Genomic DNA, 23,418 nt, shown 5'->3' with positions numbered 1-23,418 from the left:
CGGTTCCAGCATCGCGACACTGTCCTCTGTTTTGCGTAGTTTCCAGAGGTGGATGGTCTGGCTGATCTTGAAAGAGGCCGCTCGTGCAGTTATGATTACGGCACCGAGGTCCCGTTGTGACTGATTTCTGGCATTCTCCAGACCGGACTCTATCGGCTATTACTGAGGCATGAACTACCAGCCAGCCAGCGTACTTTTATGAGAACCTACTGTTCTGAGCCTTTGATTGTTCCTGAAATCGATTTTGTTGGTCCCAAACCTTCTAGTTCTGCTACTATGGCATGGTCATAGTCTGAACATGTGTAACAGACAAGCTGGGATCAGAGGGTGGATTTAATCTCTCTTGCCGCGCTTATGGGTATTGTTATTCCTCATCTTTTGCCATTTATTCGGGGAGGCGTTCTCATTCTTGCTTCAGATCATCAACGTGATTCTTTCTTGGCAGGCATGTGTGAACGCCGGTCGACAGCATTACTTTCTCAGATTTGCACTGAACTTTTCAGAGATTGGCCATATTTGCTTGTTTAGCAAGTCCACCTCTCGGATTTATGCCTCAAATATATATCCTGCACTCTAGGGATAGCAGGATATGAATGACTAAGGGCATGTCTCAGCGGTCTTCTACAGTTGGCTGGTCAGGGGGGTTATAATCTCTGATCCTACCCACATCAGCGATGTGGTGAAGATCAGCCATGGCTTTAGCAGCACAGTGCCTCTTTTTTATATAAAAACATTCATTTTTCGTCATCTTGATGATTTTCCAGAGGCGGCAAAATACAAGTGGCAGTTTATCTTCACCGGCTATCTAGCTAACAACGCTGAGGCTTGAGCATAAGATGTCACTTGATTGCTTAGTTGCTGACTGGTATGAGGTCAGCATTTGTCGTTTTGCTTGACTCTGTTCCTATACTCTGTCTTTGGCCGTGTATTCAAATCGGATTTGGAGACAAGTAGTCTTAGGAGTGTTCCATATCAAGTTGGCATCTCATGGTCTAACGTGGACGCACTGCGTTCACGGCAACAATCTTAACGGTAACATGTCCTACTGCCCCATCAGCAATATTTTCGTGAGACAACAATCTTTGAAGAATCTCTTCAGTGTAACTTGCTGACATGTCACATTTATAGGCATGCGAATGCTGCATATCGCCTTCGATACAGCGCCCTGGGCCCTGCTGGTATTATGTTCGTGTCCGCGCGGTCGCAGTGTTTCATAAGACATGCTTGCCGGTATGCTTATTATGCGCTATGTTCAAGGCGGTCGATGGCACGCATGTAAGATGCCTCAAAGTTGTCTTTGGATTTGCTGACCACGCCATCTTTCCTGAGAGCCAAAGAAAGCCGGTCCCAGTATAAGAGGGCGTGGTCTGTACGACCTTGAAACTCCACAAGACAATGATCGCCGGATTTGGCGTCAATTCTGGGCTGCTAGATCGTGCTTGACGTGTTGTCAACTCATGAGCTCTGTGCTGTTAGCTGGCGTCAGCCCCGCGATGTGACGTGAACGTCGACTGTCCCTTGCCCGGCTCTGTCCACGATATCTGTCCGTGGAGGTGTATTCCCACCGACACAAACCAAAATACTCGCCGATGTGAGTGTGTCACGTTTCATAACAGAAGTAGAATCATGCTTGTAGCGAAGGACGACGAAATGACACTCAGTCTGTCACATCTTTACGCTGCATAGATCGCTCCATGCGATTTGCCGTTTCAAACGATCTAGCTGCATCTACCCTGTATTTAAATGTCTGATCTTAAGCATGAACCTCTTCATGCAGATCTACCAAGCTGATAACGTCTGGTGTTGTTCTCAGAGGTATATATATCAGCGACACTGGTTCTCTGAGAACTGTGCAGCACGACGAAATGTAACGCTTCTGTGGTATGTTTTCTACACGGCCTTTGAGGTGGAGGCAACGTGCCGGTCGTGTGTTCCTGTCATATTATCCGATTCAGACGATAATCCACTTAATAAACCACGACATATCTTTGCAGGTAGTGTCTTTCATCCGCAGCTTTGTATTCGGAGAGAAAACGCCGCAGACAAGACTGCATATTCGTCGACGTGTCTTTTTTTTGCGGCTCAGCGACTTGTATTGATTAAGCTGCGACCTGAGAATGTAGATTTTCCATCTTTTTCCACTTTCGTCGTCAGTTGCCTCAATAACAGCTATAACGACACAGATTGCATTTTGGGCATCCCATTCTCCAATGTCAGCATCATAAATGGATCGTTTTCGGCATGATGCTTCGTTGTGCCATTCATTCTATGCAAATGTTTTCTACGACTTCGAAATCAGCAAAGCCCAGCACGCCCACAGAGGAATACCAATGCACGAGACATCCAGCAGGAAAGCTGGGGCATGGAATATGATCTAAAGGCGAGGAAGCCCAAAATCAAAAACCAAAAAAAATCCTCACCGGGCTCCGAACCTGTGATCCCTGGCAGCCACTCACACATCAGGTCGATTGACCCGTTGAGCCAGTTGGACCCAGGGCAAGTCTGATAGCGCGGTTGAGCAGAACGGTCGCCTGGCTCGTCATAAAGGCAGGTGAGATTAGCCGTTGCTTGAGGCAGGAGCGGTCTCGTGTGCCTTAGGCAGGCACCAATACACCTTCACATTCACCTCAGATGACCCACACTACGCCGCTCGTCCAAGCCACCTCACAGAGCACGGCTTCCCTCGTAACCAGGGAAGTATTTGACACAGGACTACCGAAGGACACACGCAAGCTGGGAGATGTTCTTGACTGAGCTTCAATATTCTCTTTCGATCCATCTGGGTTGGGTATCTATGCTAGGCAACACAGCAAGCACGCCTTTAAACAAAGCATCTACGTAGCCTCTTGCTCGTCATGCGATCCCTCTGACCCATGCTATGTATCGTAATGACCCTAAACACCACGCTTGAAAAGCAAAATTACATGGTATGATAAGCGCTTGAACACCTTGCCCCTCCCTCATGTTAACATATCAGCGATACTTCTTCGATGACTGATTCAGTCCCACACGCCTGCATCTAGGAATCCCCCATTGGAAAACCTCCCAAAGAGTTGACTACTCGTGATGCCATTCTTCTGCTGATCCTGCTTCTCGCGCTCCCGCTTCTCCCGTTCTTGTCGTTCTTCTTCCTTGGTGCGCTCGAGATCGGCCTGGACATCGCACATATCGATGAACTCATTAAGATTCTCGAGCACAGCGTCCACGTCATCGACCTCCTGAGACACCAGCTGAAGTGGCTGCTGCGAGGCTCTCGGTACATCGTGCGCCACCATGTGTGCCTCGGGCGCCGCTGCTTTTGCTCCAAGGGCGTCTGCTGTGACAAAAGCTTCGGCCATGGCCATTGGCCCGGGGCTTTCAAGAACCTGCTGTGATGCGGACGGGAGGAGCCTGTGGGTGATCTTGGTCCTGCGCGAGACCGCCTGAAAGTGCTTCTGGAACTGGTCATCTTCACCGGTGGGAAGATCTGCTACTGCCAACTCTGGCGGCGGAGAGGCTGTCCTGTTCACCAAGGGGGTGGCAGGATCACTGCCGTCAGGGGATTCACCACCCTCAACCTCCGGAGCCCATCTGACACGCTTGGTTGGTCTGGGAGTCGCGTCCCAAGGGTTGTCGACTGTGGCTGCCAACAGGTTTTGCGTGCTTGGCAGATGGCCCCCACTCACGCGCGCCCTCTTAGGCTGGCGCCGAGGCCTTTCGGGAGAAGGTGACATGAAGTTGGCAAAACGCTTGATCTCAAGGATCGGTTCAGGCGTCGAAGCTCTCACAGTCTCCATGGGAGGTACTGACTCCTGTTCGATGGCGGGCTCGGCCAAGGGCGTGGGCACATATGCTGAAGTTGACGAGGCAAGCGGCGAGGGTGAGGCGGGCATGGGGCTGTTGAAAGAATTGAAGGCCAAAGCTTCTGCAGCAGCCTGACGCATCTTGACCGGGCTCGAGGCCCAGGGGCTCTGGTAGCTGGGATCTAGGAAGCTGTGCTGGCTGTTCTCCCGAATCGATTGAAGCTGGCGCACTGGGGCAACGGCAGGTACGTCCGCCTTCCAAGGACTTTGCTGAGATGCTGGGAGAGCTGGGCTCTCACGCGCGGGGGTGACGTCGTCGGGTTGAATGCTAGATGATGCATAGTCTTCAGACCGTTGAATATCTGTCCGGACGATCCCAATCATGGACTCAGAGTGGGGCATGTGCTTGGAATTCATTGGTGTAGGTTCGAACTCGTCGTCTTGAACCATGGGCGTCTCTGGATTGGTGTACTTTTGTCCACCCATGGGTGTCTCCGTCGTATAGCTGTGATCCTGATGTTCCGCCGATTGAGCAGGAGGACAAGGACTACTCGGGCGAGGCATTTCGGTTTTCGACCAGGGGCTTTGTTGCGAAATCTCCTGGGCGGCACTGCTGACGGGAAGATCCTGCATGACCGGAGAAACGGCGGCAGCAGTTTGTTGGTCTAGTACGACGGCTGGGGTTGGTTGGGGAGGGACTTGCTTGGGTGTCGATGCCCTCTGCTTCTCCGGCAAATCGAGTGGCACCGCTGCCGTCTGTTCCTGCTCGGCCGGCACCTCTTCGTTGCCGGGTTCAGTATGAGTATGCTTCTGCTTCTGTGGCGACTCAGGTTGCGCGACTATCGTGCGTTCCTGACTGGCCGATACTGGCTCGTCCTGAGCATTAGTCTCCCTTTGCTTCGTAGCAACTGCACAATGAACTGTCTCTGCCATATCTGTAGTCTCAGAGATGACCGTTCTCCTCATAGCAATACCCGAGGCCAAATCTGCGGCCAGTTGAAGTAATGTCCCCTTGGTTCCCGCATCAGGCTGGCGGTTGTCTGCGACGTCCTCCTTCGGATTCTCACCGGCTCTACTAGACTCAGGCGAAGTCGCTTTGGTGTCGTCAGGAAAGCAGGTTTCCCCGTCAAGGTCCATAGCTTCTTCGGCTGGTTCTGAATCTGACTCCGACTCCGACTCCGACTCGGTGTCTGGCATCGCGGGGGCGGAGAAAGAGGAATGATGTTCGTCGTTGATCGCAACACTGGCATTGGCAGCAGTACCACGGCTTCTGGGCCGTGCGCGAAACAGAAAGCTTTCATCCTCTTGAGTCTCCAATTCGATTTTAACTTCAATGCTGTCGTGAGTATCCTTCGCTTGCATCTCCACATCGACCTCTGCGGGTGCCTCTTCTCGCGCGTTTGTTTGTGGAGTCGTTTTTGACATCTTCGCAGATGGAGGTGTTTGAATGGGTGTGCTCAGCGGGGCGGGGTTCTCTTCCTCGGGGCTGGCAGTGGGTTTGGCTGGTGTTTGAGGCGGGAGACGTTGTGATGAAGATTTGTTCGACCTTTGCAATGCCCTTCTGGAAGACCTTGATTGACTTTGGGTACCCGGCAGGCTTTGCGCAGTCTCGTCCATAATCAGAGGTAGTGTCCCATACATATCCTGAGAAAGATCTCGGCTTTGACCAGGGTGCTGCGTGTTAGGCAAGGCGACAATGGATGCACCTTCAACATCTTCCTCTTCTGCTTTCCGACGTTTGTTGTCCTTCCGCTTGAGCCAGTCTGATCCCATAGAACGGCGTTTCCTGTGAGATTGAGACTGCGATAGAGAAATATCGCTTGCAAATGACCAAGTTGGCTCGTCGTCTGGTTGTATTGCTGATTCCGTCGCACTCCTCCAAGCATGTACCCTCTCGAGATCCTCTGCTGTCATATGCGGGTTGGCCGTGACCCCGACCTGGTCCAGGCTCCGGGGGCTGGGTAGATGGCAAGATCCCGTGTCATCGGCGTCTGATAGCTCACTCTCGGCAACCTCAGCCTCGGCGACAGTCTCCACGACGGCGACTGGTGGGTTTCTGCTTCTCTTCGACCGCCATGGGTTGACCCATCCTTTCGCATCTGGTCCTTCAAACGGGCCTCGTAGTACCGACGTCAACAGCACGGGGGCTTGGCCGCTTAAATATCGGTGGGCGGCATCCTCAATCCGGCGTCTTCTCTCTTCTGGACTGTCGTAATATTCGTCGTCGGATCCTTCACAAAGGACTTCGGCATCATCGCGAGCTGGGTCGCAGAACGGCTCGTCGTCCAGGAACTGGACTCGCCAGTCTTTGGCGAAACCCATGGCGAGGAGGGGTTAGGCTGTTCATGAACTTTGATGGGTGTCGGGAGAAATTAAGTGGTTCGGAACGCTGGGCGGTCGCATCGGCGCCGGGCGGTGGTCCGGAGTGCGGGATGTCGTTGAAAAGAGAGGTCGGTCGTCGCCTCCCGCGCAGACAAACATGGGCTGCCAAATTGGACAAAGAGGCGATGGGTCGGGTGGGTCTTCATGTTCACCCGGCGACGCGACAGACGCGCCTGTGCACGGGCCATCGTGTTAAGTGGTCTCCACTGTTCTTTATTCTGGCGTTTGAAAGGCGAGACTCTCTCCAGCCATCGCACTGAGGCGCGAGATTACATAAGGGATGCGATTATAAGCATGCGCCCCCCACGACTTCGATACAGCGATAGCGCCATCGGGGGATCGGGGAATTTGGTGTCGTGGCGGTTGACACAGCAACGCGCACCCGCCACTCTGAGCATAACATTGCGCTGCGAAAAGCACGCTAAAAATGGCCTTTATCCAATTGTTTATTCTGGGATCCGACCCTTGGAGCGATTGACATAACGCCGCCCCAAACCTGCGCCAGTGCACCACACACACTTCACGGCCGCTACCAAACAGCGGAACACACTGACGCGAAGGCTCGACCGCGTTCCCCACGAGTAACAATACAATACGTTTTACAACTTCACAATACAACAAACCATCACGACGGGACCTCACCGCACCCCAGCGGAGGCTGCCACGGTGCTTGTGCTGCCAGTCCTTTCGCCATTCTGTTCAGCTTGCCATTCTGCATCTTTTCCACGTGCATTTTCACTTTGGCGACCTTCCCATTGCAACTGCCCGCGTAAACAAATCGCATCCATCGCAACAACACACCCCGCAAACCGCGACGCCTCTTGCAGCCGTTTACATCCCCCGATGGACAGTTTATAACCACCAATATCCCACTATTCCGATTGCACGAGCCCTTACATCATGGCTCCCGCTTGGCTTGACTCCCTCTCCGAGGATTGGCCTTCCCAGGCTGGATCTGAGGCTTCGCCGTCCGCCCTGCCGCCTTTGAAACCAAGCGAAAACAACAAAACACCCAACGGCAAGGGAGCCGGCAGTCGCATACCACTCCCTGTCAGTAGGATACGACCGTCGAGTGCCGGCACTGAAAAAAGCGTCGGAGTCCTCAGCGAACGAAGCACAAACGACGTCAACCTGCCACTCTCTTCCCAACGACGACCTACCCCGAAGCGTTCTCGAGAATTCAAGCCCTCCGAACTATCTCGCCAACCCAGTCGCGCGCTTTCGGCCTCCACAAATGGCTCTGTTATTCATAACACAGTGCAGCACAAGTCGATAAAATCGTCCCCACTGAAGAACGTAGGCAGCACACCGGAATGGAAGCGAAGGCTCGTGTATGGGGACGTTGCGTACGGCGAACAAAGAGATCTGTTCTGCTCTGCTGCTGCAGGTCTTGAGAACATGTTCAAGCCGCCAACACCCCAGGACACCAGCCTGGCAGATCAGAGCCCCCGCCACGAGTCGACATTACCTTCGAGCCCCCCGTTCTTCCGCCGCGCAGACGTGACCACAGGCGAGGAGGAGGAGGAGGAGTCCGACGGCAGAAGCCAGATGGATCCAAGTCCAAGCCCCAGTCCTAGGATACGACCGCCTCAAGTCACGTACAAGTTGGCGGACGATTCGCTCGACCAAAGCAAACTTAGCGAGTTCAGTGCGCCTCAAGACAGCCATCCTCAAGAGCCGACCGAACCCACCGTGAAAGAAAGTGTTCCCACTGCAGACACCTCAGTCACCGGCCTCGCACCCCCGAACGACGCGTCGAGAAAGACGAGCGGACATAGTGTCATCCGAAACGAGGATTTCAGCCCGATTGTGCTTACACTCATGCGCCCAAAAGGCGAGGAGGGCGACGCAGAGCCCTTTGCGCCTACCGAACTGCCCATCGACCAGCTTCAAAATCGTCTTGAGAAGCTTCGCATTGACCAGATGCTTCTCGACTCTCAAGGCGAGCTTCAGTTCGACGCAGACGGAACGCAGGACGAGCCCGAGAACGACAAGGTGGACACAACCGAAGACTATGCGCGCAAGGGAGGCTTTCTCAACTTGCAGCGTGGTGGCAGGTCTGGTGATGGGTCATTCAGATACCGGGGTCTGAGTCCCGGCATGCGGGTCGATACATCTGAGATGTTCCCCGAAGAATCTCTGCAAGCTAGCACCCCCAAGCAATTCCCCAGCGTCAGGACCTACTCGCCGGGGCAGGGAACGATGCGATATGGCTCTCAAAGTCCCCCACCTCCAATAGCACCTCATCCGAGTCCTGACAAGCGAGCAACAGCCGGGACCAACAGCACGAGCCCGCTGAAGCTGTTTGGGCCCTACGACACCTTCACCAACCAAACGCTTCTCCGTCGCATTAGCCAGTTTGAGGACCAGATGTCAGGCTCATCGCGACAATCACTGAGCGGCGCGTATTCTGGGGATGCTTCCAGACTGACTGAAAAGCCTAGACCTCATACTGCCCCCGTGGGCTACCTCTCCGTGCCAGCTCAGCAGACTGCTGCAAGTTCACGATCCGTCAGTCAGTTCGGCGCAGGCGATTTGGAAGGTTATCAGTTCGATCAAGAAATTTCCATTCGACGCGATGACGAGGAGTCACAATTCTACGACGAGGGCGACTTCGATGGACTCTCTGGCTTTGAAGAGTCTGTTTTGCGATTCGCGAATATCACAGGCTCTCCAGGCCAAGAGGAGTCAATGTTTATCCCCAGAAAGCGAGCGAAGTCTGCGACGACGACGGATTCATCGTCAAAACACACTCGGGAAGTCTCATTCGGCAGTGAGGGCAGTGTTCAGAGAGGAAATGTTCGGTTCCCATTGGACGACTCCCTCTTACTAGGAACTCCGCACAGACGCGACACCGGTTCAGAGGGAAAGAGGCCAATGACCTCGCCATCAAAAGATCCAACTCCGAAGCGAAGGAGGACGCTGCACAAGTCTGATATTGCTTACGGACGTGAAGAGCGCTTTCAAGCGCTGGAGCCTGTTCATGAGTCTCACGCCCTGATGCAAAGCATGATGGGCAAGAAGCGAAAGGACGCCCGTCCGGGGAGCATGCAGCAAAGAGCTCATCCTAGTGTGCTGGCTAATCGCCATATTCTCCGCCCGCGAACTCCAACGCCGAGCTCAAGGTCGTCAATGCAGAGAGATGACTACTTTCCGGAGGATTATCTGCTCGAGGAGCCACCGACGCGCCGCTCTCCCACCCGCGCTTCTCAGCTCACGACGAGCGGCAACGATCGCAATGGCACTCTCGATACGGACCGAAAGCCATCCATCAGGACCCAAGACTTTTTGGACGAGGCTGGCAAGATCATGGCGATGATCAGGAATGGAGCCAAGGCCCCGAGTGGTCTGACGAGTGTTGAGGAATCTGATGCGGAATTTGGCGAGCCCAGTCCGGTCTTTGATGAGGACTCATACGAGGAGTCAACAAGAGAGCCGCTCTCACGGCCTCCTAGCCGCGAGGGGAAACCCGTACAGAGGGCACCGCAGCGACAGGAGAACCCCGACATCCTCGACTACTTGAAGAAGTACCAGGAACTGAGTGACATGGGGGACGTCATCTCCTCATCACTCAGATCTATGGACCAGGCACAAGACGCCATTCGTGTGGCACAGGAAGTTGAACGGCAAATCGAGGAGCGAAGCCGTGAAAGAGCTAACACTGAAGAGCTGCAATACCTTGGAGGCGATGAGACTATCAGCGATCCCCCAAACATCCGCATCAGCGCCAACCCAAATAGACCGATGGACTCCATTGATGCAGACGACTACCCGACCCACTCATCTGGAGCATCCACCACCCGAACTATCCACACAGGCTCCTCCCGCAATTCCGAGTCACGAAAAACCATCATGCCTCAGAGCGTGTCCCATTTGATCCCGGACCAAGTGGGTAGCATGTACCTGGACCGCCAGCAAAACATCTGGATCAAGCGGAAGGGGGAAAGTGTTCGTCCTAGAAGTGCGCACTTACACTCTCACGTGCTTCCTTCGGAAGACAGCGAGGACGATCCTTTCGCGAGCATTCCAGACCTGTCTGTTGATTTGACTAAGGAGATGCAGCACTTGCGGATTGTGACAGCTCAGAAGGAGGCCGAAGCAAACGAGGCGGATTGGTCGCTGTCACCACCTGGCTCTGCTGGCTCCTTTGGCACTCCTAGGAACCCGTCAGGCAAAGGTTTCGTCACTCTATCTCCAGATGGGACCTTACCGAAGGACATTGCGGCGCAAGCTCGAACCGAGTTCACGAAACTCGGAAGCAAGCTACCTGATGGAGAGGTCGAGCACGAGATACAACTCGATGAGGATCGCATTACCGACTCCTCGCCGTCTCGCAGACGAATGACGATTTCTTTCTCTTCGCCAATTGCCTCCATTATTCAGGATGTCGCGGCAGAAGACATTGACAGCCTCGAGGACGACGAAGGCAGCTTTATTGATTCTCATTTCGTCTTGGAGGAATCTAAGCGCAGCAAGTACCAGAGCTTGACAAAAGCCGCCCGTCGAAACTTGTTGCAACCCCGGCCTTGTACCGCCCCGGCACGCGGCCCTTCCAGGCAGTTCTCCCTGCGTGGCCAGTCCTTTGTTCCGCGCCCCGTTTCTCGTATTGACGAACGAGACGAAGACAGCGTTGTCGACAATGCCGAGGAGAGGCAAGTCAGCATCATCGCTGATAACAGCGCCCTTAGCCATGTCTCGCACGAAAACCAAGAAAGGAGTCTTAGTTTCCTCATCAAGACGCCCGGCAAGACTAGGAACGGCGGTCTTTACCCTGACGCAGGAGCTTTTATCAGCCACCACGTTGGCAATCTGTCTCTCAGTCCCATGTCCGAGTTTACTTTAAACCACAACGAGAAGTCATTTGGCTTCGAAGTCAGCTATATTGTAGACGATCAGCGACTCGTCACCGGAGACGGCTCCAAGAAGGTCATGTCCATGACAGTTCGCGATCTTGTCGACCGATTGACCGAGATTGAGCCTTTTGAGCCCTACTGGGAGGACTTTACAGAACTGGACGTCAGCGAGAGGCGACTCTCGAGCCTGCACATGTTGGACGAGTTCTGTGGTCGCTTGGTGAGCCTTGACGCATCCGATAACTCCATTGGTCATCTCGATGGAGTACCGGCATCAGTCAGACAGCTCAAGATCACCAACAACATGATTACTGAGTTAACGTCATGGGATCACCTCACCAACCTCCAATACGTCGACCTCTCCAATAACGATCTCACAAGCCTGTCAGCTCTGAAGAACCTTGTTCACCTTCGTAGCCTCAAGGCCGACAACAACAAGCTGACATCTCTTGACGGCCTAAACCAGCACGATGGTCTACTGTCGTTGCGGGCGCGCAATAACTTGATTGAAGTCGCAGACTTCGATGGCACCAAGCTACACAGGCTTACAGAACTGGATCTTTCTGGAAATAAGGTCAAAGAGCTACTGAATGTCGGGCAGCTTTCTTCACTCGAGACCCTCAAACTACCCCGTAACAAGCTTCTTGCATTCACCGCAGAGGATGCGCAAGGCCTCGACGGTTTGCGCTACCTGGACCTCAGCGACAACGAGATCGCCGAGCTTGATATCGGCCGTCTACCTGCAGTGCGGCTACTCCATGCCGATAGGAATTGCATCACGAACATCACTGGTTTCACCAAGGCTCGCCACTTGGACAGCTTATCTTTGAGAGAGCAGCGTGGCGATGGCCAGCTGGACCTGTCCTTCCTTTCTTCGGCGTACGAAGTTCGGAAGCTCTTCCTCTCCGGAAACTACATTGGCGCTTTCGAGCCCAAGGTCGATTTCCTCAATCTTCAACTACTCGAGCTCGCCAACTGTGGGCTCCACCGTCTGCCAGAGGGCCTCGGACTGTTGATGCCAAATCTGCGATCGTTGAATCTCAACTTCAACGCCGTTGCCGATCTTTCACCCATTCGATTCGTTCCCCGGCTCAAGAAGCTTCTTGCTGCTGGCAACCGCTTGGCGAACTCGACATCAGTCACGGAACTCCTGACGGACTTCCCGCACCTGACGCAGTTGGATCTGCGGGACAATCCAATTACTCAGGGCTTCTATCCGCCAGTGCAGGTTATGGTGCCAGCAGACCGGGGCAATTTTACCGATCCATTCGTCCTGCCGGAAGCCGATACGCAGAGAGACGAGGTGTTTTCCAAACGTCTCGACGAGGCAACCCGTCTCCGTCGTCGGTTGTACCAGGTCATTTTCGTCGGTTGCTGCAAGAGGTTGAAGCTCCTCGACGGCTTGCCCGTCAAGCGGCAGCTCATGCTTGCACGCGACCCAGCTTTTCAGGCGTTGGTCCAAGAGGGTCTCTTGCCCAGCGATAGCGCCGGCGTTCCAGCTTCATCTGCAGCCAAATCCCCGGCTAAAACACCGGCGAAGACCCCGGCGAAGACTCCGACCAAGAGCTCGACGAAGCCTCCGCCGTCGCGGTCTTCGTTCAAAGCTCCGACCGAGGCTCCCGCCAGGTCTTCGCCCACCATTCGGGTCACCGCTCCGGCTAATGAGCCGAGCCAGTCACCCGCTCCTAAGAGCGCGGTCAGCAGTCGCTGGAACGCAGAGGACAGCTTCGCTTGAGGCACAGGACATTGTATTATATGATGATGGCAAAAAAGAGGGGGGCGTTTCTAGCACAGCCAGGAAGAGTGTGCTTTTATTCATGTTCATATTGATAATCTTTCAACGGTCGGGAAAGGCGTCTGGGTAATCATTCAAAAGGAGCAGGGCTTAATGACGAAACGGAAGTATTGTACGAATAGGGATGGTAGAAAGCATCGATTCAAGAGGTCCGGAGAATACAGACTTTGCATCTGAAGTACAATGACGATTGGGCTGAGCGATGATTGACGTGAAGCTCTTGGCGTGGGTGCATGACTTGATCGCAATTCCGCGGACATTGCCATCCAGTGGAATGTAACAGAAGATGGGAAAGCAACGACGGGACGGCAGCCGGCAGCCTTCCATGCAGCCGGGACCCACTCGCGCCGAGGTTACGGTGCATTGCCGAGCCGGCGGCCCCGGAGACGATCTATCTTGCTATCTGCGCCCCAGCGACCTCGTCATCGCGGGCTCGTGCTCGCGCTCGCGATACGAGGTTTCTTGGATTTTTTTTCTTGCAAGGGCAAATAAGGTCTGCAGTAGATGGACATTCTGGCGCGCGCACACTGGGTCTGGGCGTCGCACGATGGTTGTGTGTGTGTGTGTGTTGAGGTGTCCTGAATCGCTCATGTCCCGGAAAATTCTTTCGGTTTCAAGGGAGATTATCGTCCGGCGAATCGAGCAGGTCGCCCACACACACACAACAGCCAGGCACATACGACAGACGTACCTACCAGGCACGCCGGCCGGCGACCGCGCAGCCGGGAAAGTTGATCGCGGGGGGGATGGGACGGCGAGGGGGGGCGATTAAAATAGGCACTAGGACCCCTGAAATGAGGTGGTAATATTACTGAGAGCCCGAGATGGGATAATCGGGAATAGGCTGGGTGCCCGAGTGTGTCTGTTTTTTTGTCATTGAGCGTGCCAGTCGGTGCCTGACATGACATGCACAAGGGACAGACAGATGGTTCGTTTGGACGCGGAGGTCACGATGCAGGAGGACCCTTAGATTTTTTTCAGTGGCCTCTTGTGTTTTTTTCTGCCCTCCCTTGGGAACTGGTCTCGTGGGCAATGGAAGAGTTGGGATGAGGATGAGGGCAGAAATTCCAGATCAGGATTATCTTTGTTTGTGGAGGGAGGGGGGTTGCTTGTTTGTCATTGGTGTTGGAGGCAACCCAGACAGTGGAGGTGAGTTGGTTTTTTTGGTGTATGAGTTGAAAGTTGGTAGGGCTCTCGATATTGAGGCTGTATTATTAGGAGAGGGGGGGACGAGACGACGCGTCTTCGATTTCTCGTGGCCATCCTAGGGCTTCGTCTTTTACGTTTTAGTGCTCGTCTGAGCGTGAGACTGGGAGTCGGGGACGATGAGACTCAGGGAATGCCCTTGGAGACTGGGGGTTGTTGGGTACGCAGAGGCATGGCAGGGCTGCGCTGGCGGTGATTGTCGAGGACGGGGGACCCGGCCGAGAGGGAGGAAGGGGTCAGAGAGAACGGGTTGGCACGTTATTTAAGAGCCCTGATTTGCATCCCGAAGGGTAAGGTACCGTGTCAGAGTATGTGTGTCCCTTGTATTCCCAGGTTGCGCGTTGCTTGTGTTGTGGGCTTGTTAGCAATAGGTAGGTAGCAGCCCGGCCGAAGCTTTTTCCAACTGCTAGTGATGTGGTACCAGACCCTCCTTATTTCCTTTATTTGTTATGCTTGACGTGTCCACGATGGTGAGTAATAGATGGACGAAGCAGGTATTTGGGTGTTTCCAGGCATTGGTGTAGGCGCAGTACCCTTGATATGTTTCCAGCTCAGCCATCGAAGCCAAAGGAAAAGGAGCCGAAGCTGGAAGACGGGACTTTGGGCGCCATGCACAACATTTGCCTCCTGCTTCGGCCCGTAATAAGGCATTGATGGAGAGGGTCCCTAGTGGAATCGTCGGCCGGGCTGAGGTGGGAGTGGATTGTCCTACGCGGTAGTGGGCACTGGGCTGCAGCTGAGGCGCCTGAGGTAATCGTGATCGCGCATCAGAGGGGGTTGTTGCGGTACATGAAGATGGGCCTCATCACAGCCAAATATTGGTGGGAATTTGGCAAGATCAAGTACCTGTACTTGAGACGCCGTGGAATCCAAATGGAAGCTGCCAGGCCTGTCGCACCCCTCGACCTGCCTGCACAAGACGCGCTGCACAGCACAACAAAAGCAATGGATGGCACCCCAGAGAATGATCAGAGACCCGTAAAGGTCCCCCTCACCAGTCACCTCCACCAAAGTCAACTCCACTGGGCAGCCACTGGAGCGACTGGTGGTCATTGACTGAGGAGGACTGAGGACAAGGTGAGGTGTCGGGCAGGCATGTCCCGGATCCCTGACTGCATAAACCGTCATCGCGCTCTGCTCTGGCACCTGGGTGTCCACGGATGTGTGTGTCCAAGTGTCCCGCCTGCCATTTTGTGCGCCATCCAACCAACCCATCCCGTTTCTGGTGTTGCTATCATTATTACCTCGACCTCTAGCGTCTGTCATTCCTCGACGTCAACTTCCCCTTATTCCACCTGTCTCGCTCTGCACCACCCACGAACACACCAGCAGCTACTTTACTCACAAACACAACGACCGCATCCTTCACCGCATGGCATAACATCCCCCGCGGAACAACTCTGAGCATCTCTTGCCGTCGCCCCAGCTGGCTCGCACAGCCAACCCTCGACTGTTCTTGAAACCATGACGTTTGGTGTCATCACCCGCCAAAACCAACACCAGCCATGGACTCAGAGCCTTCAGTTCCCCTTGCGCGCTCCATCTCCCAGCAGAGCGCAACGTCCATGAGGAGTGCCCGCTCCTCTACCGTCCGCGGCAAACGATCGAAGCTCAACTCCCAGCCCTCAAGCTCCGCCAGCTCTGTCGCCGCCTCCGAAGACAAGTCTCTGACGAGCTTCCCCTCCTTCTCGCCAGACTCGCCAAGGGGAGACACCTCCTTCCCTCTCGACCCCGTCACCCCCGACCCAGAGCCCGAGCCCCCAGCGACCGTCCGCAAGATCTCTGACGCCAGGTCCAACGCCTTCTCTCTGCTGGGCAACCTCACCGGCAGCACCTCCGCTGCTGAGCAGGCTGCCCGCGATGCGCTGTTTGAGGACTCGCCCATCTCGACGCACAAGATACCTGGCGCCCTGCACCATGCCAACGACGAACACATCCACCGACTGATTGCCAGAGACGGCGCCGTGCCCCTCATCAGGCAGTTCGCGACCGACCTGGCACAGCGCGACGCTCAGATCGCCCAACTGAGGAGGAAAGCCGATGAAAGGGAGAGGGCTCTGCGGAAGATCATTCTGGAATGCGGGCTGTCCAACCTGGACCTCGAGACGAGATTGCGGGCCATCGAGAGCGATGTCAAGACCTCCCGCCCGGGCAACCGTCGCAACGAGAGCGGCCTCTCGGATCTGATGAGCGACGCTATGCAGGACACCGTCATTTACAACGTATTTGGTCAGACCGACAATGAAGCAACCGTCCGCGCCAGCAACCTCTCTATCCCCTCCAACGCTGATGGCCGAGGTACGACGAGGGGCTGGAAGGACTTTCTCTGGGGCGGCACGAGCAGGAAGAACAGCGGACCCAACAGCGTCAACGGAGACGACACAAAACCCGCCGCGGTTCTCAGAGCGCAGTCGTACGGTGACAGGCGGCCGGGCCTGCAGGATGACCTGTTCAGCCCGCCGCCGGAGAGCGCTGCGCCCGAGAATGTTCCGCCCAGAACTCCGAGTCGGGCGTCTAGCATCCAGTCTGGCCCACCTGGGTCTCGCAAGGCGTCCACCTCAGTCGCCGCCAGCCTCATGAGACTGGTCGCTGGAGGCGCCATCAATACGCGCGAGGGTGGCCCCAACCGCGGCAGATCTAATAGTGCTACTCAGCCGCAGTCGACCATTCGAGCATCGTCTACATCTAGTGCAAAGACGACTCAATCGAGCAGGGTGGTCTCTACCCAGGGCGGTCCCAAGGCACTCATGGCCATGCGCCGAACAGGACCTATGAACAATCCTCCTCCTGGGGCGACTACAGCGCGAACACAGCCTCAGGAGAGATGGGACACCATGACGGGCAGCCCTACGAGCGCCACGCCCAGGCAGGAGAGCTATGGTCCCGTCGAAATGGATGCGATTCTCCCGCCCGAGACGCAACCTCCAACCTTGACCCACATTTACAACAACTATGTCGGTAGCGAGTATCTTACCGACCGTTTCGGGTTTATCTACGATCAGCGCAGGAAGAAGAGACAGCGTGAAGCGGCGCAGATGGCTCGCCGTTATAAGTTAGGAGGGCGAGCCGAGATGCTGTCTAATGGACGCTCGGATCTGTCCCCGTCGATGATTGAAGAAGAGCAAGTTCCGAGTCCCGGAGGCAGCGAGGAGCGACCCGACAGCCCTTCTTCCGCTGAGGAACGCTCGAGCGAAGGCAAACCCAAGAAGTGGCAAGATTACCTCAAGTTAGCGACATTCCCGACGGAGCTGTTGTCTCACACCCCCGCACTCAGCGCGCCGTCTCTGGAGGTGCTCGAGGGAGGGGAGCTTGGCATGAAGTCTCCCGGCCTCATCACGGCTGACGAGCGCGGCTTCGTTCCCATTGCTAGCGCTACGATTTCAGTCACCGAGAGCGAGGCAACGCTGCCCGTTGAGAACGATGCAGCTGCGGGGACTGTTGTTAGAGACGACACCGAGCCGGTGAAGCTGCTTCTCCAGCACATGGGCGAGTTGCATGATTCTTTGCAGCGAGACAAGGCAGCCCGCTGGAATGAGTTCCTGCGCAAGGTTAGGGCCGAGCGGCGGCGGGACGGCGAGGCCGCGGCAGCCGCTGCAGCGGCCGCAGCTGAGGCTCGGTATGAGCGACCTGCCGTCAACCTGCCCGAGGCAGCGCTGGCTGACGGCGAACTGATCGGGATTACCGGCCTCGGAATCAAGGGCAAAGTCGGCCGCGCCAAGCGTACGGAGCTCAGGAACCTGGTTCTCGGCGGCATCCCCGTCAACTTGCGTGCAAAGGTGTGGTCTGAATGCTCGGGTGCCACAACTCTCCGAGTCCCAGGTTATTATCAGGACACCATTGCCCGCCTCGACGAAGCGGACGATCCTATCGTGGTCTCGCAGATCCAGGCGGACATCAATCGAACGCTGACCGACAACATCTTCTTCCGCAAGGGACCAGGCGTTACAAAGCTGAACGAAGTCCTGTTGGCGTATGCTCGCCGCAACCCTGAAGTTGGCTACTGCCAGGGCATGAATGCCATTGCGGCCAACCTGCTGCTGATCATGCCTTCGGCAGAGGACGCCTTTTGGATTTTGTCGAGCATTATAGAGAAGATCCTGCCAGCTGGCTACTATGACCACAGCCTTCGATCTTCTCGTGCTGACCAGCTTGTTCTGCGAGAATATGTGGCCGAGGTGCTTCCAAAGCTCTCCCAGCACTTCGATGAGCTGAGCATCGAGCTCGAAGCCTTGACCTTGGGATGGTTCCTCAGTGTGTTTACGAGATGCCTTTCCGCCGAGGCCCTGTTTCGCGTGTGGGACGTGGTGCTATGCATGAACGACGGTAGCACGTTTCTGTTCCAAGTCGCGTTGGCGCTCTTCAAGCTTAACGAGTCGCAGCTTCTACAGTGCGAGACGTCGGTGGCTGTGTACTCGTACATTAATGGGCAGATGACGAACCATGCCATCAGTATCGATAACATGATCAAGGCGTCGGACGGTCTTAGGAAACTGGTCAAGCGCGAGGACGTGGAGGCTCGGAGGGAGAAGGCGATCCAGGCGGAGCTGAGGCTTTCCAGGCAGAGGGAAGAAGCGAACGAGCTTAAGAGGGCTAAAAGGGCCAACAAGGCCAACGGCAACGGAAACGCGGAGGATATCGGCGACGGCAATGGAGAGGCTGTTGTCAGCGTAGAAGGAGCAGAAGGAGAAGCGGCAGCCACGGGCGATGCGCCGGCTGAGGAAGCGCAGTAGAGGCGTGAGGGAGCAGTTCGCGGGAGAGGCCGCGTTGCATTTTTTGGTGTTTTATGGACGTCCATGATACCCCCCTGACCGATTGGGAAGGCAGTCAAAACAGCGTCTTTTACATACATACAATACACGATCCTTGTAGCGTTGCTTTTTGAACCATTTGTCCTGTCTATTGCTTGCGTGAAGTCGTCTGAAATCATCATAAAGGTAGCTCACAGCTTGGCCTTGCCGGCCTTCCAGTCCGCGGCAAACTTCTTGCCCTCCTCGATCCTCTTCTTCTCCAGCGCCTCCCTCGCATCCCACCGCGCCTCCTCGCCATCGTACTCTTCTTTACTCAGATAAAACGCGCTCTCCCGCCACATTTCCGCCTTCAAGACGCCATAGACCCCAGACTTGGCCTTCTCGGTCAGCTTCTTGTCGGCGATGAGCTTCAGCGCCTCGTCCATCCCGCCCAGCACATCGACCAGCCCTGCCTCGAGCGCCGCGGGCCCGCCGAAGCGCTTCGCCTCGAGGACGATCTCCTGGTAGACCCTCGGCGAGCACTTGATGCGGAAGATGCCGCTCATAGGGGGCTTCAGCGGGGCGCCGAACTCGAGCTCGTTCATGCAGAGGAAGCCCTTGCTCGGGTTCATGACGCGGTAGTCGTGGTGCATGGCGGTCATGAAGCCGCCGGCGAAGCCGTGGCCGGGGAGCAGGGCGACGGTGGGCATGGGGTAGGTGAGCAGGCGCTTCCACATCTTGTAGAGGGGGTCCGGGAAGAAGCCCGGGGTGGCGAAGGCGTGTTCGAGGTCGAGGCCGTTGGAGTAGAACTTTGGGATGGCGGAGGTGGTGAGGAGGACGCCGGGCGGGTGGGAGAACTCGATGATGTCGAGGGCGGCGAGGAAGGCGCGGCAGAAGGGGGTCGTGAGGCGGTTGTCGGGCGGGGAGGACCAGGTGAGGAGGTAGACGAGCGGGGAGGGGGTGGTGCAGGTTATGGTGCCGCCGGGGTGGGAGTCGAGTTTGGGGATGGGGATTGTGAAGAGGGGGGTTGGTGATGACATTTTGGTGTTTTGGTGATGGTGTCTTTTGGGGGAGATGGAGCTATCGGTAAGGATGAGAGTTTAGCAGAGGGGTGGGACGGATAGGCTGGGAGCTTCGAATTGAGTTGAGATATCTGGATAGTTCAGATGACAGCTCAAGGATACAGCTGCTTGAGATGAGATATCCAAGATGAAGCTTGAAAGATGGACCTGTAGATAGGTAGTAGACAGACCAAGGCGGCTGAATGAGGATGGCCAGTCTTACTTGTAAGCGACGGTGACCTCGGTTCGGGAAACGGAATGCGAAAGGGACAGGAGATATCGACTAATCACGGCGCAATGCACGGCGGCAGTCTGGCTGACACACCAACCTTAAAGGTGTCTGGTTCACACGCACAGGCGCTAATCCTCCAATGAAGATGGCTGCCATTATTTTTTGGCTTTCTGGCCTGCTCACGCGGGATCAGTCTGGAGATGGGCTTTCACATGTGAAGGCCTGAGAATCAAGACTAGCCGCCAGTCTGCAGCGCTTCTGACGCACCCCAGATGCCGCCTCGACTCGACCCCGGACCTGGGCGTTTCTTATGTAAGGAGCTGTTCCACTTGCAGCAACCAATCACAGACGACCCAGAGGGGAGCTCCTTCCGACCAGGTCAATTCGTCCCACTTGCTTGCGACTCGTCTCAAGTCGCATTTCTGTCCTCTCGTAAAGAGGCAGATCAGCTGTCTGTCTGCACACCACACCACCACCACAACGCACACAGCGACCGCAACCATGGCGGAGAAAGACGACGGCAAAAAGACGGTGGTCTTTTTCCATCCCGACCTGGGCATCGGCGGCGCAGAGCGCCTCGTCGTCGATGCAGCTGTTGGACTCCAGAACCGTGGCTGCAAGGTCGTCATCTTTACGAGCCACTGCGACAAGGGCCACTGCTTCGAGGAAGCTCGAGATGGTACCACTCTCCCCCTCAATGCCGCCGCTGAAGGAGCCTCAACTGACACGCTCCCCTCGCAGGAACCCTCGACGTCCGTGTCCACGGCGACTGGCTCCCTCAATCGATCCTCGGCCGCCTTACCATCCTCTGCGCCATCGCCCGACAGATAACCCTCCTCCTCCACATCTACTTCACCCGCGAGCTCCAGTCCCTGGACCCGGACTTCTTCTTCGTCGATCAGCTTTCTGCCGGCCTGCCCCTCCTGCAATACCTCGTCCCCAAGGCGCCCATCCTCTTCTACTGCCACTTCCCCGACATGTACCTCGCCCTCGGCCGCGAGCGCTGGTGGAAGCGTCTCTACCGCGTCCCCTTCGACTGGGTCGAGCAGTGGAGCATGGGCTTCGCCGACGAGATCGCCGTCAACTCGGGCTTCACCAAGGGCGTCGCCATCCGCGCCTGGCCCGCCCTCGCCAAGAAGAAGAACTTCAAGGTCGTCTACCCCTGCGTCGACATCGACCCCAAGAAGAGCGACGCTGTTTCGACAGAAGAGCCCGTCTGGACTGACAGGAACATCATCCTGAGCATCAACCGTTTCGAGCGCAAGAAGGACATTGCCCTCGCCGTCAAGGCGTTCGCGGCGCTGCCCAAGGAGAAGAGGAAGGGCACGCGGCTGGTCGTCGCTGGCGGGTACGACCTGCGCAGCGCCGAGAACTTTTACTACCACAAGGAGCTGGAGACGCTGGCCAAGGACCTGGGGCTCGAGTCGTTCACGGCCAAGAACATCATTACGGCGCTCTCTGCGCCTGCGGACATTCCCGTTTTGTTCCTGCTGTCGATCCCCTCGAGCTTGAAGGACAGCCTGCTCAAGTCGGCCAAGCTGCTGGTATACACGCCCTCCAACGAGCACTTTGGCATCGTGCCCCTCGAGGCAATGTTGGCCGGCGTCCCGGTGCTGGCGGCGAACACGGGCGGCCCGACGGAGACGGTCATGGATGGCACTACCGGCTGGCTGCGGGAGCCGGACCAGGTGGAGGAGTGGACCAAGGTCATGGACACGGTGCTGAACAAGATGAGCAAGAAGGAGCTGGACAAGATGGGTGCGGACGGCGTGCAGAGGGTGCGCGTCGGCTTCGGGCAGGAGAAGATGGCGGAGAGGATTGACAAGATTCTCGATGACTTGGCGGACAGGCAGAGGGTTCCGCCGTGGATCAATGCCGTGCTCAACTTCCTCGGCATTGGTATCTTCTTTGCGTTTGGACTGGCCACCTCGAGCATGCTGGCTAAGACTCAGAAGAGAGATTGAAGGTGGTGAATGTTTGGGATGTAAATTTGTTCTTGTACGATACCTGTCAATGTTGATATCAACCCGTTCCACGGATCATATAACCTACACTTACGCTACTTCTTCTACCTTGCGAACCCCTGGCGCGATGCACCCCACCCACACCCAACCCCCACGTAGCGGGGTAAATTCCGCCCAAGCAGTGACATGCACGCGTCGTGCTCACTTCATCAACCACCACCACCCATCCCATCCCACTCTAACCAAAATGTCTCGCAAAGCGCTCGTCGATTTCTTCTCCCGCTCCCTATCTTCGTTTCAATCGTCCCAAGACGCCTTCAGGGTCCTCTGCACCCTCCCGCACCACCGCGAAAATGCCGCCCCGTCCCCGTCCCCGCGCCGGCCGCAGCAGCCCGTGAAGCGCCTCGTCGTGCTGGACTCGAGCTTCAACCCGCCCACGCTGGCGCACCTGCGCATGGCCACGTCCGCGCTCCAAGCCGGCGCCGGCGCGCGGCTGCTGCTCCTCCTGGCCGTGAACAACGCCGACAAGGCCCCGAAGCCGGTCGCCTTTGCGGTGCGGCTGGGGCTGATGTGCGCTTTTGCGGAGGACCTTCTGGCGCTTCAGGGGGCGAAGGAAGGGATGGAGGTTGATGTGGGCGTGACGACGATGCCTTTCTTTCACGACAAGGCGCGCGCTGTGGAGGGTGGTGGGTTTTACGGGGATGGGTTTGAGCAGGTGTATCTGGCGGGGTATGATACGCTCATACGCATCTTCAACCCGAAGTATTACCCCGAGGCGGAGGGGGGTATGAAGGGCGCGCTGGGCCTGTTTTTGCAACGGGGGAAACTGAGGATTAGTTTGAGGGTTGGCGATGAGTGGGGCGGGGAAGGGGAGCAGCGTGCGTATTTGGAGGGGTTGAGGGAGGGCGGGCTGGAGGAGGTGGGGGGGAAGAGGGAGTGGGCGGAGAGGGTTGAGTTGGTGACGGGGACGGAGGGGGAGGTTGTGAGTAGTTCGCGGGTGAGGGAGATGGCGGGACGGGGGGATGAGGAGGGGTTGAAGGGGTTGCTTGGCGAAAGGGTTAGGAGGTGGGTTTTGGAGGATGGGTTGTATCGTGAGTGAGTGAGTGGTATATAAAGAGAGGGGGTAGACGTGATGAACGGATAGAAGGCAAATCTGCCCAGATCGTGATGATCTGGTGATTGTTTGAGGACTATGAGGACCCGCCTTTGTGTGGGTGATCTTGCTTGTGTGAACAACGAGATTGAAATGGCGGGATGAAAGTCCATCTTGAGTATGTTCTTGCGAATACCAGACTGGTGACGGACGGTGCCGTTAACCTCTGAATTATGCGTCACTTCGCACTTGTCACGGCCCAGAGAAAACCACAGGAATCAGGCCTTGTATCCAAGTTGCGGAAAAGGGTTCATTTTGGCTGG

At 56.1% G+C, this 23,418-nt stretch overlaps 6 protein-coding genes across 6 annotated transcripts; 4 read left to right on the top strand and 2 right to left on the bottom strand.

Annotated features, from left to right (window-relative positions):
• Positions 1-2,999: 2,999 nt before the first annotated feature.
• CGCS363_v003771 (uncharacterized protein) lies at positions 3,000-6,104 on the bottom strand (the record flags this gene model as incomplete). Its single annotated transcript, XM_036635620.1, has 1 exon — positions 3,000-6,104. One exon carries the CDS (start codon positions 6,102-6,104, stop codon positions 3,000-3,002), a length of 3,105 nt encoding a protein of 1,034 aa, XP_036499247.1.
• A 960-nt stretch (positions 6,105-7,064) lies between these two features.
• Positions 7,065-12,752, top strand: cdc11 (Septation initiation network scaffold protein cdc11; the record flags this gene model as incomplete). The annotated part of the gene is made up of 1 exon (XM_036635619.1): positions 7,065-12,752. The coding sequence occupies one exon, from the start codon at positions 7,065-7,067 to the stop codon at positions 12,750-12,752; it is 5,688 nt and encodes a 1,895-aa protein (XP_036499248.1).
• A 2,771-nt stretch (positions 12,753-15,523) lies between these two features.
• Positions 15,524-18,748, top strand: CGCS363_v003769 (TBC domain-containing protein; the record flags this gene model as incomplete). Its single annotated transcript, XM_036635618.1, has 1 exon — positions 15,524-18,748. One exon carries the CDS (start codon positions 15,524-15,526, stop codon positions 18,746-18,748), a length of 3,225 nt encoding a protein of 1,074 aa, XP_036500231.1.
• Positions 18,749-18,957: 209 nt separating this feature from the next.
• ECI3 (Enoyl-CoA delta isomerase 3) lies at positions 18,958-19,785 on the bottom strand (the record flags this gene model as incomplete). The annotated part of the gene is made up of 1 exon (XM_036635617.1): positions 18,958-19,785. The coding sequence occupies one exon, from the start codon at positions 19,783-19,785 to the stop codon at positions 18,958-18,960; it is 828 nt and encodes a 275-aa protein (XP_036500230.1).
• Positions 19,786-20,539: 754 nt separating this feature from the next.
• Positions 20,540-22,002, top strand: alg-2 (Alpha-1,3/1,6-mannosyltransferase alg-2; the record flags this gene model as incomplete). Its single annotated transcript, XM_036635616.1, has 2 exons — positions 20,540-20,717; positions 20,780-22,002. 2 exons carry the CDS (start codon positions 20,540-20,542, stop codon positions 22,000-22,002), a joined length of 1,401 nt encoding a protein of 466 aa, XP_036500233.1.
• Positions 22,003-22,249: 247 nt separating this feature from the next.
• On the top strand, positions 22,250-23,101 carry POF1 (Nicotinamide mononucleotide adenylyltransferase; the record flags this gene model as incomplete). Its single annotated transcript, XM_036635615.1, has 1 exon — positions 22,250-23,101. The coding sequence occupies one exon, from the start codon at positions 22,250-22,252 to the stop codon at positions 23,099-23,101; it is 852 nt and encodes a 283-aa protein (XP_036500232.1).
• Between the last annotated feature and the right edge of the window lie 317 nt (positions 23,102-23,418).

This window comes from Colletotrichum siamense, assembly GCF_013390195.1.
Source record: "Colletotrichum siamense strain Cg363 chromosome Unknown KSG_Cg363_contig02, whole genome shotgun sequence".
NCBI lineage: Eukaryota > Fungi > Ascomycota > Sordariomycetes > Glomerellales > Glomerellaceae > Colletotrichum > Colletotrichum siamense.
This window is presented reverse-complemented; position numbering and strand designations above follow the sequence as displayed.